Source organism: Carya illinoinensis, chromosome 5 (genome assembly GCF_018687715.1).
Source record: "Carya illinoinensis cultivar Pawnee chromosome 5, C.illinoinensisPawnee_v1, whole genome shotgun sequence".
Taxonomy (NCBI): Eukaryota; Viridiplantae; Streptophyta; class Magnoliopsida; order Fagales; family Juglandaceae; genus Carya; species Carya illinoinensis.
In genome coordinates, this window is record NC_056756.1 from 49,263,552 (window position 1) to 49,279,027 (window position 15,476).

A 15,476-nucleotide genomic window follows, 5' to 3' on the forward strand; every position below is an offset into this window, starting at 1 on the left:
ATATTTATAAAAATAAAATCAAATTTAATATGAACTGTTCAATGACTAAATATTTAGTTTTTTATTTTTTTATTTTTGGTAAGACTCTTAATCTCTCTCTTCCCTCAACATTTTCTCAAAAAATTCTAGTTTTTTTTACTTTTAATGTCAACAAGGGTTATTAGCATTATATTAAATTTATTTTTTGGCATTTATGTTAAATTTTAGATAAATTTAATTAGACATTTGTTGTTATTAATATTAAATGACCATTAAAAATATAATTTTTTAACCAATAATTTAATTCGAATATAATTACTAATTAACATATAATTAATATAATGGTAAAATATGATATAAATAAATATATTAAAAAATATATTAAATTAATATTATTTTATTATTATATAAATAATAAATAAATAATTCAATATAAGGACTTATGTGAATGAAATAATTAAAAGTTAAATTGATCTTATATTAATCAAAAGTGTATTTTAATTTTAACTAATAAGAAGGATGATAGAGAGAGAGTAAAATACAAAAATCCTGTTGATATTTTATTATTAACAAAAAAAGAAAAAAAAATGGCAGTAAAGCAAATAAAGACAAAGACCGTGGTATTTGTTTTTGATCACTTGCTGAGTGTCTACATGCGCATTATATTCCAACAAGTCGCAGAAAGATGTGTGGTCTGTGCGCATTTAACCCTTTGCTCCTCAGTCGAGATGCTGCCATTGTGACATTCTCCACGACAGCCCGCACCGCCTAGCATACTCCCTCTCTTTCCGAGCTGCTATTGCCAAATCTGAATCTCAAGTTCGACTCTTGTGCTAGCTCCCATGGCCGCCCGACTTTTGGCCTCCTCAGCCCCTAAACCTGCCTTCCGTATCTACCAGTACTCCCAACCCCTCCACAAACCCACAACCGCCTTCGCTCCCTCCCTCCTCCACCGCAGCACAATCATCAAAACCTCAAGAAAAACATGCTTCACTCTGTGTGTGATAATGGACGACCAAAAGCAAAGTAGCCAGTTGGGAAATCTCGTAGATGAAGGTCCCGATGGTATCAATTATCAGATCCCATCGGTACGTGCGGCAGAGAGGTTGGCCAGGAAGAAATCGGAGAGGTTCACCTATCTAGTAGCTGCTGTTATGTCTAGCTTTGGTATTACTTCCATGGCTGTCATGGCTGTTTATTATAGATTTTCTTGGCAAATGGAGGTACTAATTCCTTCTGCCTCTTTCTCTCTCTCTTGAAGGATAGTTTGTGTATATTTATGTCCTATCGAGTGGATTTTGTTTTGGTATAGGGCGGCGAGGTGCCTTTGTCTGAAATGTTCGGTACATTTGCACTCTCTGTGGGGGCTGCTGTAAGTTCTTTTTTTATTATTCTTTCGTAATGGGAAATTTTGGATGTTGAATTGAAATTCAAAAGTTGGAGTTTTGGGGCCATTTCTTGTGCTGAATTGAACTGAGTAGTTCTGATGTTTAGGTGGGCATGGAGTTTTGGGCAAGGTGGGCTCATAAAGCTCTCTGGCACGCTTCCTTGTGGCACATGCATGAGGTATGTTTCCCATATCTCGGTTGATTTTGCCTTTGACAAAAGTCTGAAGAAGAGAATCCTAAATTTTTGCTTTTATTTGCAGTCCCACCATAGACCTAGAGAAGGACCATTCGAACTCAACGATGTTTTCGCCATAATCAACGCTGTCCCTGCTATTGGTCTCCTCTCCTATGGTTTCTTCCACAAAGGCCTTGTGCCTGGTTTGTGTTTTGGTGCTGTAAGTCTCTCTAGATACCTTTCTCTCTCATTATCTTTCTGAATCTGACTTCAATGTTTTTTATTAACGGTTTGATTATAATATTTACATTCATACAACAAAAGAAATAGTAGTTAATTACTGGGGATTGCTAATGATGTTTATGTGACGAAAAGGACTAGGTGAATTTCCAATATTGACCTTTTGACCTGGAGCAGGGTCTTGGAATTACAGTGTTTGGCATGGCCTACATGTTTGTCCACGATGGTCTGGTACATAAAAGATTCCCAGTGGGGCCCATTGCCAACGTCCCCTATTTTAGAAGGGTTGCTGCTGCACACCAGGTTAATCTTCACCACTCATACAAAATGATTAATTATTTTATCCCTGTGCCAAACAAGCATCGATACGTTTTTTTTTTTAATCTTTCTTTGGAACAGAATCTCGATAAAGATCAATATTTTGTTTGGTTTGATGTCTTTCTGCAGCTTCATCACTCAGACAAGTTCGAAGGTGTGCCATATGGTTTGTTTTTGGGACCCAAGGTAGGTTCTGTTTATTTATTTATTTTTATTAAAAAAGGGTTGTTTGTAAGTTTGTTTCAGTCCAAGGGTGACTGGAATTGTTTTGCTTTGTGGTGCAGGAACTGGAAAAAGTGGGAGGCCTGGAAGAGTTGGAGAAGGAGATAAATAGGAGAAGCAAATCGTATGAGGTTTCATGAGTGATAAGTGAATGGGAACCCCTTTTGGAACGTGAAGAGTGATCATAAATATCAATGGTTTTGAGGCCCTCATTGTTTTTATGCATGGGCAGAGAGGAATTAAGAACTCGGGGGATTCTAGTCTCTAGATGTGTGTCCCACTTCAAAGAATATATATGCATATATATATATATATATGCACCCTCTTGTACGAATCCAATGTTATAACTTTTGTGAATATATTGGTCAGAAGTATAAAACAAGCACATGTACCTTGTTTTCATTTGGAAGTGCTTTAATTTGCAAAACCCACCGTTTCTGTTTGATCTTTTAATTAACGTTGCCTTATATGAGAAGGGTTAAGGATACAAAAGGGATCAGATGAGAGATCTAAACAAAAATATAGTCATGTATAAAAACATGGAAAACAATAATATGTTGTAATTCCAAACTTCTAGGAATATATATATTCATGGACGATGGTAGGGAGATAGAGAATGGTACCCATGTATTGTACCAACAAGTGTAAATGCATTTTTTTATTTTAAGCATTTTTTTATATATCTTTAATATTTTGTTTAAAAAATAAATTCACTAGAAGTCACTCTCTTAATAATTTAGCAAAAAATATTGGTCGCTTTTATGTGATGAACCTGATGTGAGACGGTGTCAACCATTGTAACCCTTGGTATGCATAGACGCGCTGAACTTCAAGGAAGAGAACAAGGCAAGTGTACAAGAGATCTCAGGGAATGTTCTCACATATATGTACAAGCCCATTGTGTGCGAAACACACCATGTTGTATTCTTTGAAGCTCCATTGATCAAGATGAGATGACTGGGAAAACTACTCAAAATTTAATGTTGAAAGTGGAAAGCTCCACATGCTAGCTTATTCAGGACACTATCAATACTTTAAACCTTGAGGACAATATTCTTTAAGGGAAGGCGATTGTTATGAATCTGATGCGAGATGGTGCCTTTTAATGTAAAGCATTGTAACCCTTAGTATGCAACGTAGCAGCAACAATTAGGGGTATAACCGGTTTGGTTTGGTCTGGTTTTAGACAAAATCTAAGATTGAATCGGTATGCACCAGTTTTGCATTTTTCAAAACTGATTACGTACCGGTTACCCTTCTAAACCGGTATTCCAATTTTACCGGTTTCCGATCCGGTTTTAATGTATTACATTGTATATTATATAATATATATATATATATATAATATGGTATATTATAGTATATAATACTATAATAATAATATATTGTAATATATTATAATTGTATTATAAACTATAATGATATATTATAATATATATAATATAGTGATATATTATAGTATATTATAATATATAGTGATATAGTGTTAATATAACTATTAATACAATAAAAAAAATTATATATAATTTTAAAATTTAATATTATATTAATTAATAATTTATCATATAATATAAAACTATTTTAATATATAATAAAAATTAAAAAATATACATATAAATCGGTCCGGTCCGATTTAATTTTGTATATATTATATATAAAAATTATATATAATAAAAATTTAAAATATATATATAAATCGTTCCAGTTTGGTCCGGTTTTAGAAAAAAAAAATTGATATCAGACTGATTTTGACTAGTTTAAAAAAAAAAAAAATTGATACCAAACTGAACTAAACTTGAGACTGGACCAATCCCACCGGTTTGGTCCGATCCGGTTTATTAATTCACTAATTTTTTTTACACCTCTAATAATAATATATTGAAATACTTCTAAAGGAAATAAAGCAATTAACAAATACTTCTAAAAGAAATGTAAGACGTTGTGCTTCACCCTACTACGTGAAGTAGGGACACGTTAGGGTCTACTAACGTAGTAGCTTGTAAGAAAATCCTTGTACTCAGGAGGTTGGGAATTCCTCAAATAACCCTTGTTATCATTTTCAGCAATATCATTACAGCAAAGTTCATTGGTTCATTACTCTATTGTTCAATTCGTTCTTGGGCATTATAACCACCCGATAACATTTTATCGGTAAGGATTCTTTGTTCAAATAGAATTTTCATATATTCATTGGCCAAACTAAGAAATGAGACCATTAATTAAATTAAACAGTTTGATACAATGCATTTGGTAAGGAGGTAACTATAAATGATTGTTTTGGAACGTTTTTATGGAGACACCTACTCTCATTTCTTCCAAATCCACGAAAGAAGATGATATATATCTATAGGGAACAACTAACTTCTTTAGATGGAATAAAACTAACCAAAAAGCGACAGGTAGGGTGGCGTATCGGCTTGTGCATCTGCGACGGCATGTGAACCACACTAGTCAATGTGTTTGCTGATTTCTTTATTGGAGGAGGAGGAGAAAGATCAACTAGTGAAGGATCCATATTGGTTGGTGCATGCATGCGTGGATGAGTTTATGAACGATATTGGTAAAATTAGATAATTTATATTCAGCTTTAAAAAAGAAAAAAAAAAAAAGGGGGGGGGGGGGGGGGGGGGGGGGGGGGGGGGGGGGGGGGGAAGGCAATTAAAAAAAAAAATTATCTATAAAGGAAAAGGCAGCCAAAAACCAAAGAACATGATCAACTAGCAAGCGGGATGGAAAGAGGATTGGTTTCAAGCAGACAAAATGGAGACAAGTGAGGATTCGGGAGAGCGTTTGTCAAGAAAATTGTTATAATTATAAAGAAATTTTACAAAAATAAATTTGACGAGATTTTATATAATATGTTATATTTAATTTTTATAATAAAAATATTTTAAATTTTAATGTATCATATTAAAATATATTAATTTTTAAATTTATTTTATAAAATTTTTTTATATTTAAAGTATTTATCTTTTTTTCAAAAATGAAATGGAGTTTTTGGATGAGAGAAAAATTTGTATAACTTAGGTTCTGTTTGGTTATACAGATAAGATAAGATGAAATGTTTTGAATAGTAATGAATAAAATATTATTATAATATAATTTTTTAATATTAATTTTATATGGAGATTTAAAAAAGTTAAATTATTTATTATATTTTATATAAAAATTTAAAAAAATTATAAAAATGAGTTGAGATAAATTGAGATGAGATTTTTAATTTTAATTAATAAAGTGGTAGCTATTGGCAGCCGACATTGCTAATCCAATCTGTTAGCTGCAACTTTGCCAAACTAATTTTATAGATTGGTCGGTAGAGTTTGGCGAGTGACATTGAATACGTAACCACGTACTATTCAAGTTTGGAAATAAAAACAAGAGACTTTGCCAGGACGGGGCCATAGGTCACCGCCCAAACACGTACTTAATGGTAACGTGGAAGTAAATATAAATAGAAATATTCGGATTGGGCGGGGGGCGGGGGGTCCTCAAAACATTCTACTCTGACCACCAAATAGAGCAACCTCAGTGGCTCTTGCACTTGGCTTCTTGATTGAGACCTCCACTTTTCATCTCTACTTTTACCTGTCAAAACTTGAGAAGACACGCCACGTACACTACATTATAATAATGTGCTGACTGATCAAATAAGCAATATTCATCGCAAATTACTTAATTAAAAGAGAAATTAGGATTGATTGACTCATCCAAATTTTCACTGCGTTGCTGCCGACATCAAAATGCACTTTTTATAGTAAACTTATCTTCCTTTCTATTTGATGTTGACCTCAACCCAAAATTATGCACCCCATTGCCAACGTACCTCTACCCCTCCACCATCTTTCCTTCGAAGACACACTCACTACTACTCAGCAATCACTTATCTGCAAGATATTGTTTCTTTTCTGTCGAGCTTACTCATAATATATGACAATTTACGTGTCTTTATGATATTGGCCCTTCTCTCTAATAATTGTTTAGACTGGCCAACACCAACAGGTCAGGGAGGGACGCACTCAAGTGGAGTTTGGGCCTATGTATTTGTTGTTGGTCTCCCACTTTATGCTTTACAGATGAAAAATTCAATTTGGAATGTATTTATTCACACATCAAATATATTTATTATTCGTTCGTAGGAAAATATATTTATTTATATATATATATATATATATATATTCTTTTATAACTGATTTAGTCCCATAATTAATGAGTAGTCACACACAGACTTGGGTTTGGTTGACCGGGAAAAGGCCAATCTTCTATTTTACTAACTAATTTGTGTATCTGTATTTGCCTGTCAAGATTAGGCTGAGACTAGGCCCAGTTCTCATTCACCCGTCCCAAGTCTTCTTCCATGATTGGGCCCTATCAAACTTCTCCAGGCCCAGTAAATATTCACTCTCTCTCCCGAGCTTGACGCACCTTTCATTCCCGTCACTTTCGCGGGAAAATCCCTCTCCATGAATTTTCCGTACAAGTCCCTTCCTTTTCTCCAGAAACCGAAAACCCCTTAATCCTTATCAGATAAGTCGTGCCAGCACTCTTCTCTTTCCCACAACCAATCGCATTCAGCTATCTTTCCTGGCCTCCATGTACGGTCGAAAGGGTTGTATTCATTTCGTGGGTATTGGAGGTTGTGGGTTGTCTGTGTTAGCCATGCTTACACTCAAACAAGTAAACACTAATGTTATGGTTGCTAAGAATGTAGATAATAGAGCACGAAAAAACAAACAGAAAGGAAAAAGAATTTCGTTCCCATCATCATATAGTGGGAAGAAAAAAAGGAACCTCTGTTCTCATATCCTAGGAAACAAAATTTGTCATTACATTTTAATGAAGCTTGAGTTTGGTAGACCCATGTTGATTGGGTCTAATTGTGTTGCTGGTTATGAATGTCATTATTACAAGTTATAGATGTTATGGTGCGAATTGGTTATAGGGTTTCGAGGATAGTGGCTCAGATATCTTATGGAGCAGTTACATGGATGCCCTAGACCTTGGTGCTCGAATCGGTCATTCAGTGTCGAATTTGCTCTGTTTTTTAAAGGAAAATTTCCTTTGAATCAACTAGGTCCAACTGTCTGCTTCACTAGGCAGTTGAAGGTCTTTGATAACTATAAGTATATAGGCAGTTGATGGTGTAATGTTTGATTTACGAGATATAATTTTGTGAGTTACTCTACTTGATTTCTTTTAACTCTGTGGCACTACAGATACAAGTGTTTGTTGGCTGCCAAGGCCAACAGGGTGCTATAATCTTATTGCTGTTAGTGGCAGTCTTGGTAGGTGTAGTATAAACTATCGTTTCATTCTAGCAGCGATTCATACAGACTCCTCTAAAATTGTGATACCAATCCATGATTTGCTAGGGAATTGATTTCGGCTATCAAAATAATAAATGGTAGGGTTTGAGTTATTAATATAATAAAATTCAAATAATTTTCATGTTTAGCATTTGGGTTATCTATATAAGGAGCCCTATGCTTTGCAATGTGATCACGAAGGAATTCTCATCTAACATTTCATCTTGTATGAAATTGGAGGATCGGCTCCCTCGAAGTAACCACCATTTTCCTTATCATATTTAGGTCCGAAACCACATTGATGTTCTGGCTCTGGTTTTAGGTATCAGCCACGGCTTTGAATAGTTTTCATTTGATCTATCTACAGTATAATAGATGTAGCATTGCTTAGTTGTTTATTTGTGGATCTAGAACCATAGGGCATAGATCACTTTTATTACTGAATTGACCAAGGTATAAAGATTAGGTACTAATATTCTTATTGGAGACCAGCATTGCGATTATGAAAGCTTTGGGAGTGTTATTATGGGTTTACACGTATCTTTTTTATATTTTTGGGGTAATTTTACTCATGCGTCACTAGAATTTTGAAGGTTAAAGTTGAACCAATTGAGTTCTTCAGATTGAAACTTTTCTGACTCAATTGAGTGCTAGTTGTAGCTTGCTTGCGCTTACAACGCTATTCTTTCATGTTGCAAATAAGTTGGGGCGGTGCAACTTGCATATTTCTTTTGCTTCATGAGACTACTTCAGATAGTGAAATCTCTTTTGCAGTAAATCAAGCCGGCTTGTTTTGTTTTCTATCCTATGTAGTAAGCAACCATTGCCTAATTCAGGGAAGAGTACAACAGCAAGTATGCTGGCTTATGTTTTAAAAGCAATGGGTGACGATCTTACAGCTGTAGTAGGAGCGGAGCGCACGTGCCACAGGTATCCTTGTACTTTGAGCAGCTAGGCAGAAATGTTGAGTTTTATGAATGCAGTATATTATGTAAAGGATTTTTTTTTTTTTTTTTTTTGTTTTAGTCGTTTGCTCAGAGTAATTCCCTTAATGATTTCACCTCTTCACGAACTCTACAAACATTTGCGCATGGGTCCATTACTCAGTTGGCTCCTTTTATGTAGTTAATACATCTCTCTTAAATTCAGCAAACCCAAAAAAAAAAAAAAAAAATGAAGTAGAAAGAAAATCAGCAAAAATAATACATTTCTCTTGAAATCGATGGATGTCGGAAACAATTGAAGTTATCCTTTTGTAGTTTTCAGAAGGAAATATTATTTCAGGTAGTGGTCAGAATTTTATGCTGGAGGTACCCTTTTCACTTGATTTTCACTGTGGTTCAATTTGATTGGTTATTATATGAGCATTCGACAGTGCAAATGATAATGTTAATTCCAATAGGTTATTACAACGTGTGGTATTTTCTTTATTTTTAGAACTGGATCTCACTCCACATTTATGTGGAGACTGCAGATGCTGGCAGCTTAGTTTCATTGTTTTCTTCTATTTATTTGTTTTTTTAATGGAGTATTTCACCTTTATTCTCATGCACTTCATGTCCTGGGTAGGCTGATGAATATGATGGTTGTTTTTTGGGATTATCACCTTACATGACTCTGGTAACTAATCTGGATTGTGAGCATCTTGATATCTTTAAAGATGAGGTGCGTTGATGCATAACCTTTTCAAGTATGGAACTCACGTTGTGAGATTGTATATTCATCTGCTAGCTTTAGACTGTATCATAACCTTCCTAGCTCTTGGTTCTGTGATTGCCCTATCTAGAACTTGCAAAGAATCTTTAAGACTTATCCACCTTGGTACCCATCATTTACTCGCTAGTTAAGTTAAATCTACCTTCAGGATGTTCCTGAAACTAATTAAGTTTTTTTTTTTTTTTTTTTTTCAGTAAGTCCTGAAACTACTTAAGTTGGGGTGGGTAGACATCTCATAATATCTGGGGACGGGTATCCATCACCCACTAGTCGCACTATTTCTCCTTCTTCATGTATATTCTTGTGTTGTATGTAATGGGGCATCTCCAGGGGTGTACGGAAAACCAAGGGTTGCTCATTATTTTTCTAATTTTGAGAGCGAAAGCAAGCATCAAATCAAGATAGTTCCTTGTTTATATAATTTACTTCTTGTTTAAATAATTTACTTCGCTTCGCATGTGTTTCACAACTTTCAACTTTCACTCATCATACAAGACACCTATTCCAATTCCCTATGGATTAACCATTCAATCCCTGAAGCAGCATTCCATGTCTTTCACTCTCATCATATAAGATACCTATTCAAGTTCCCTTTGGATCTAACTATTTCTGAGTTTACAGTGCCCATCTCTTTGGTCTAAATAATAAGAAAACATTTGGTGAATGGGGCTCCACTCATGCAAATTTCCATATTTATTTAGATTCAGAAATACAAATCCCATTCCCAATTGAACTGCTTAGCCTTAATTACTCTGTTGAAGATGGCTGAAAAAGTTATCAAAGAAGAGGACAAGAGACAAATATTAACCAACAAACAAAACTATAAACAATGCAAATTCATGGTAGCTGATGTTTTGAAAAGTAATAAAATCACATAGATGCATAGATCTGAACTTCAGCTGTAGCTAGGAGTCATAAGACACTGAACGGTGACAGAAGTTTGCATTTCACACAAATCTTATGTACAGAAAATAAACAAGGAATAAAAGCTGGTGGCATGTCTTTTATATAAAAGATTGAGCACACCAAAGTCCAGCAAAGAAAATTTTAAAACGAATACTGATAGTCACTTCACAAAAATCTAATGCATTCGATGTACATTCTAGTTCATCAGCTCAACTTAGTAACTTACATTGTTGCTTCATATGGATGGTATTAGTCTCTGGTTGTGATATCACCCTTTTTCAAAGATAAGGGCATGGTCGCCCGCAATGCATTGACACCCCTTGCTATTTTAACCTATTTAGGACATGGACTAGAAACTCAAATTTTACACCTCAGTGACATTGGAAAGGTAGCTCCTCACACGTTTCCTCTTATTCACATGCTGCAAGAGCCTGCAACCCCATTGCTGTTTAAGAAGTTCCTGAACCTTGTTCGTAGGAAATTCTCGGACACTAAAGTCCAGGTGCATGTTCTTTGCTAAATCATAGAATACAAGCAACTTCATTAGACTATTCCTTTGATGCAATGTCCGTTCCAAATCTGGAGCTATGTGATAATCAATACAGGATAAACACTTGTGGAATTTCGGATCTAAATGATTGGCATTCATCATCAATTCATTCCAACTTTCATGGTGACTACACAGGTTTTAATTTTAATTGTAAATCTCTGGTTGCCTATGCTGTGGAGCGAACCAATTTATACAAAGTGAAAGTACACATGTATTGTAATTGTATTGGCCTTTGGAAATGAATATCCAATGTTTTGACACAAAGTTTGGCATGTAATTTAACACTCTTGAGTATTGACCCATGTCAACAGAGGTATATAATTGGTGTATCCGTTGTTTCATGATAATTTATTAATCCGTCAGAAACTTATGCATCACATAAAATCCAAGTTTTACATGACCAAATAATAAATATGGAATCAGAGGATACACCATACGGTTACAATTGATGATACCCCAAAATTAGGCATAAATTCCCCCATTTCAAAGCGATCACAAGACAATACAGAAAATTCATCCTTGACAAGGCATGTTTTCATACTGAAAGCTCCAACTACAAGTCAACAGATCTTAAGTAAAAATTACAAACACAACTCCTAAAACCAACACGACATTACTAGAAATCTAACAATCATAGATAATCAAAATAAAGAAAGAGAACAACTTTACCGATCCCACTGTACACGGCTAGTTCTCACTTTCCCAAACTCCTGAAACAATTACCTGTTTCAAGCAAAATATTTATAAGCTCAAACTTCAGAAACGGATTTGATATCTACCTTCCAAAAAAGGAGAAAAAGCCGCGCTTCTTTGGCTCCTCCTCCACCATCACAGCTTTCATGCTATCCTGCTCAACAAGCCTCCAAGCCGCCTGCTCGAAAGCCAATCCAGCCAATGTGGGTGGCTTATTCAATACAAGCGGGTACCCTCTATTGGTGCTCCTTATAACCTCCGAGTCCTCCGGAATGACCCCCAACAATGCCAAACCCAACATCTCCTGCACATCAAGCACTGACATCATGTCCTCGCCTTTGATCATATCGGTTCGAACCCGATTCACTATCATCTTTATGTCCCTAATTCCATCGCATTCCAACAGCCCCGTGACCCTATCGGCGTCTCGCAGGCTCGTAATGTCCGGCGTGGTAACGAGGACAGCCTCATTGGCCGGAGTGATGGCGGTTATAAACCCAGCATCGATGCCGGCAGGACAATCAATGAGAATGAAATCAGGGGAGCCCTCTTGGCGAGCTTTCAAGGCGTCCACGAGCCAAACCAAGGCCTTTCCGCCAAAACCAATGGGAAGTTTGGAGCGGGGCTTGGAAATGCAGAGAAGTTCGAAGTTGGACCAGCGCTTGTCTCGGACGAGGGCCTGGTCGAGGCGGCAATCTCCGTTGAGGACCTCTATGACGGTGTAGTTGACGCGGTTCTCAAGGCCGAGGAGGAGGTCCAGGTTTCGGAGACCGACATCGGCGTCGATGGCGACGACGGAGAAGCCTAGGCGGGCAAGGGAGAGACCTACATTGGCGGTGGTGGTGGTCTTGCCGACGCCGCCTTTGCCAGAGGTGATCACCACGACACGGGGGGTCTCTCCGGACAATTGGGGCTTTCTATTGTATTGGAGAAGGGTACGAGGTGTGCCGGAGAAGGGCCTATGGGTGCGTTTTGTTGGGGTTTTTAGGGTTTTGGGGTGTAAGGGTATTGTGGATGGTACGGTGAAGTAAAAGAGGCCCGAGGGTTTGGGGGTAGTGGTGGGGGAGAGAGAGAGCATTGCTTGCTCTAGAGAGACAGAGACAGAGATCGAAGGTTTTAGGGAAAGAGGTAGACGACGGCAACCATTTTTGGAGTTGCAAGCAGAAGGATTGAAAAAATAAATTTGGAATCGGGTCAAGGGATGAATCGAATAAACTTATGTACGGAAATCCATGGAACTAAAGCCCTTATTTTATTTATTTTTTGGGCAAAGGTCATGTTTGGCACACGAAAATTATTAAAAAATCCCATCTCATTTAGAAGAGTTTTACTGTAAAACTATTTTCACATTTGCCAATAAGCAAATGTTACATAAGCATTTAAAAAAACAAAAATTCTACTTGCAACCGAGCTGCGACACCCCTGCGGCATCGCGGTCAGACGTGGCAAAGTAGCAAAATGTTGAACGACGTTGTTCTAATTTGAATAACAAATCACAGCAATCTCAATTCGAAACCCCAGCTTTTGCCGTTCATTCTCTTCATCGTCTTCCTTCTCCCTAATACCCCCATCGTCTGGTTTCCAGCCTTATTTCTGAGGTAACCCATCGACTTCATCGTCTTATCTCTCCCCATACCCCATCGTCTGGAATCCAGCCTTCGTCTTCGACACCCCCATCTCCATCGTCTTCGTCTTCTCCATTGCCTCACGAAGACACAACCCACGAATCCCTTATCTTGCTTCGTCTTCGTAGTGAGGAGTGATGGGGCTCAGAAAACAAACCAACTTGCATAAAAGAAAAAGTAGTGTCAGAAAACTCATTTCCCCCTCCCTCCCTCCATCTCTATATCCGTCCGTCTTCACAACGTCTGAATCGTGCTACAGTTTTCTTCTTTGTTTTTTTTTTTCTTTTTCCTTGGCTGAGAGAAAGAGGAGTGAGTGAATGATGCGTGGAGTCCCTTGAATCTATCATTCCCGAGCTCTGTGTTTGTTCCCCTAAATCTGTGATGTAACTATTTCACAAAAAAGAGAGAAAAACTGAAGGAACAAATTCTCTCCATCTTCATGGGATGTAAAAATATGCAGAGAAAATGGTACTCCAACCCAGTTTTTATGTTAATTGTTTCTTCTCCCAAAGCAAATAGAATGATTCGATTGCTGGTGCCTGGAGTTTCACGGACAAATGAAATTGCAGGAAACCTTTCATTTTCTTGGTATTTTGTTTGGTCGTTGGGAATGAAAATAAAATGACATGCGAACATTTTTTTGGCAAAGTGTTTTAGCAATTTGGCCTCAAAATTGAAGGCAATTGGATGGTCTTCCTCCACCACAGGACGGCTCAGTCCCGAAACTAGTCCGATACCACAGGTGAGATATAGAAGGGCAGCCAAAGCACTGATGAGGATGGAGAAGACGAAGATGGAGAAAATAGAAAGAGAAAAGATGGGGTTTCATGGAGATGGGGGCGAAATGCGAGAGTTGCAAAGAAACGATGTCGTTCAACATTTTTGCCAAGTCAGACCCGATGCCGCGGGGGTGCCGCACGCCGGTTGTGTATAGAATTGCTCTTAATAAAAAAAGAAAAGTTATAGCCGCATACACCCCATCTCTCCCTCTTTTTCTTCTTCTCTCTCCCTTCCCCTTAAGTACTCACCCCAAAGCCTTATCAATATCTCCCTCTCCTTTCTCTTCTTCTTCCTCCTCCATATGCACTGATGCCGACGAAAGAAAGTTGAAAATAATTAGGAACTTGTTTGAAAAGATCAACTTCAATTTACAAGAAATATATAGAACTAATATAAAAAAGATTACTATCCATCTCCAATCACCCATTCACCATATTAGAGAGAAGGAATTGTTACTGGACAAAAATTCAACTATATCAATTTATAAACTGTATGTTCACAAAACTACAATAACTCGGGTATATTAATAAAGATAAAAGAATTCATTCAATCAATATGCACATATATATAAAATACAATCAATTTTAATAATAAAATTAAGCTCTCAACAGCAACACTATGCCATCAATTTGAGAAAACCAAAACCAGCAAACTAGCAAGACGATTTGTTTTATTAGAGACAGAGGGCTCCTTGAATAAGGAGAGGGAACCATCAACAAACGCAACCAAGGAATGAAAGGCCAAAAATAAATATGGTTCTACAGTATTTGGAACTTTACCAAACAGAAAACTTTTTTTACCTTTTAAATAGAAGACGATTTTTTGGGAGCTTCCTTCCGTTGGCATCGAGTGCAGATGGGGGAGGGAGAGGGAGCTTCAGCATACGGGGGTTTTTTTTTTTTTTTTTTTAATTTTTGGAGAGGGAGATATGGCCTGTATGCAGTAGCAATTTCTCTCTTTTTGGAATGCCTATGTGGCATTTGCTTGTTGGCCGATGTGAAAAATAATTTCACACCCATCTGGCCTGAAGGTTTTTCCCATTTAGAAAAGTAACATTCATTTTACTCAAAATTTTTAAAATATAACATATTGAAAAAACTATATATTTTTTAAGTTATATTCATAAAAATAAATAAATAAACAATCTCGAAAGTATGAGGTGGTAGCTTATGGCGTCTACTCTGGCCATCATAGGTAGCGGGACGATTGTTATGGGCAGGGGTGATCATCAGATTGGGAAGTGCTTGGACGCCATATGCTAGTTAGTATGGTAGTTGAGAGGTCAATTTGTGTGAAATTAAGCACTAGTTGACTTTCTCTTTGTTCGAGAATCAACTAAGGTTGCGTTTGATTGTTAAGATGATTTCAGATGATCTGAATTGGTTTGTGAATAATAATATTTTATAGATCTCATTGATATGTATTTAAATATAAATATGTTTGAATGTAAAATAATGATTCTCATCAATGATTAGTTTGAGATGATTTGAGATAGGCTTGTCAACCAAACACAACCTAACTATTCTAGTTTATCTTAAATAGATATCGATTCTCATTTTTCTTCTAAAGGATTTGAAGAAA

At 36.6% G+C, this 15,476-nt stretch overlaps 2 protein-coding genes across 2 annotated transcripts; one reads left to right on the plus strand and one right to left on the minus strand.

Moving 5' to 3' along the window:
- The first annotated feature begins 651 nt into the window (after positions 1-651).
- LOC122311845 (beta-carotene hydroxylase 2, chloroplastic-like) lies at positions 652-2,724 on the plus strand. Its single transcript, XM_043126582.1, has 7 exons — positions 652-1,202; positions 1,292-1,351; positions 1,474-1,545; positions 1,628-1,762; positions 1,960-2,085; positions 2,230-2,286; positions 2,385-2,724. The coding sequence occupies exons 1-7, from the start codon at positions 822-824 to the stop codon at positions 2,460-2,462; spliced, it is 909 nt and encodes a 302-aa protein (XP_042982516.1). The 5' UTR covers positions 652-821; the 3' UTR covers positions 2,463-2,724.
- Positions 2,725-11,249: 8,525 nt separating this feature from the next.
- On the minus strand, positions 11,250-12,711 carry LOC122311156 (putative septum site-determining protein minD homolog, chloroplastic). The gene has a single exon (XM_043125589.1). It carries the CDS (start codon positions 12,566-12,568, stop codon positions 11,573-11,575), a length of 996 nt encoding a protein of 331 aa, XP_042981523.1. The 5' UTR covers positions 12,569-12,711; the 3' UTR covers positions 11,250-11,572.
- Positions 12,712-15,476: the final 2,765 nt, after the last annotated feature.

Bases quoted from the DNA above. Each gene is read 5' to 3' on its own strand.
- LOC122311845 (XM_043126582.1), top strand. From the start codon at position 822: ATGGCCGCCCGACTTTTGGCCTCCTCAGCCCCTAAACCTGCCTTCCGT. The intron at 1,546-1,627 runs GTATGTTTCCCA...TTTTATTTGCAG, and splicing joins CCTTGTGGCACATGCATGAG to TCCCACCATAGACCTAGAGA. The intron at 2,287-2,384 runs GTAGGTTCTGTT...TTTGTGGTGCAG, and splicing joins GTTTGTTTTTGGGACCCAAG to GAACTGGAAAAAGTGGGAGG.
- LOC122311156 (XM_043125589.1), bottom strand. From the start codon at position 12,568: ATGCTCTCTCTCTCCCCCACCACTACCCCCAAACCCTCGGGCCTCTTT.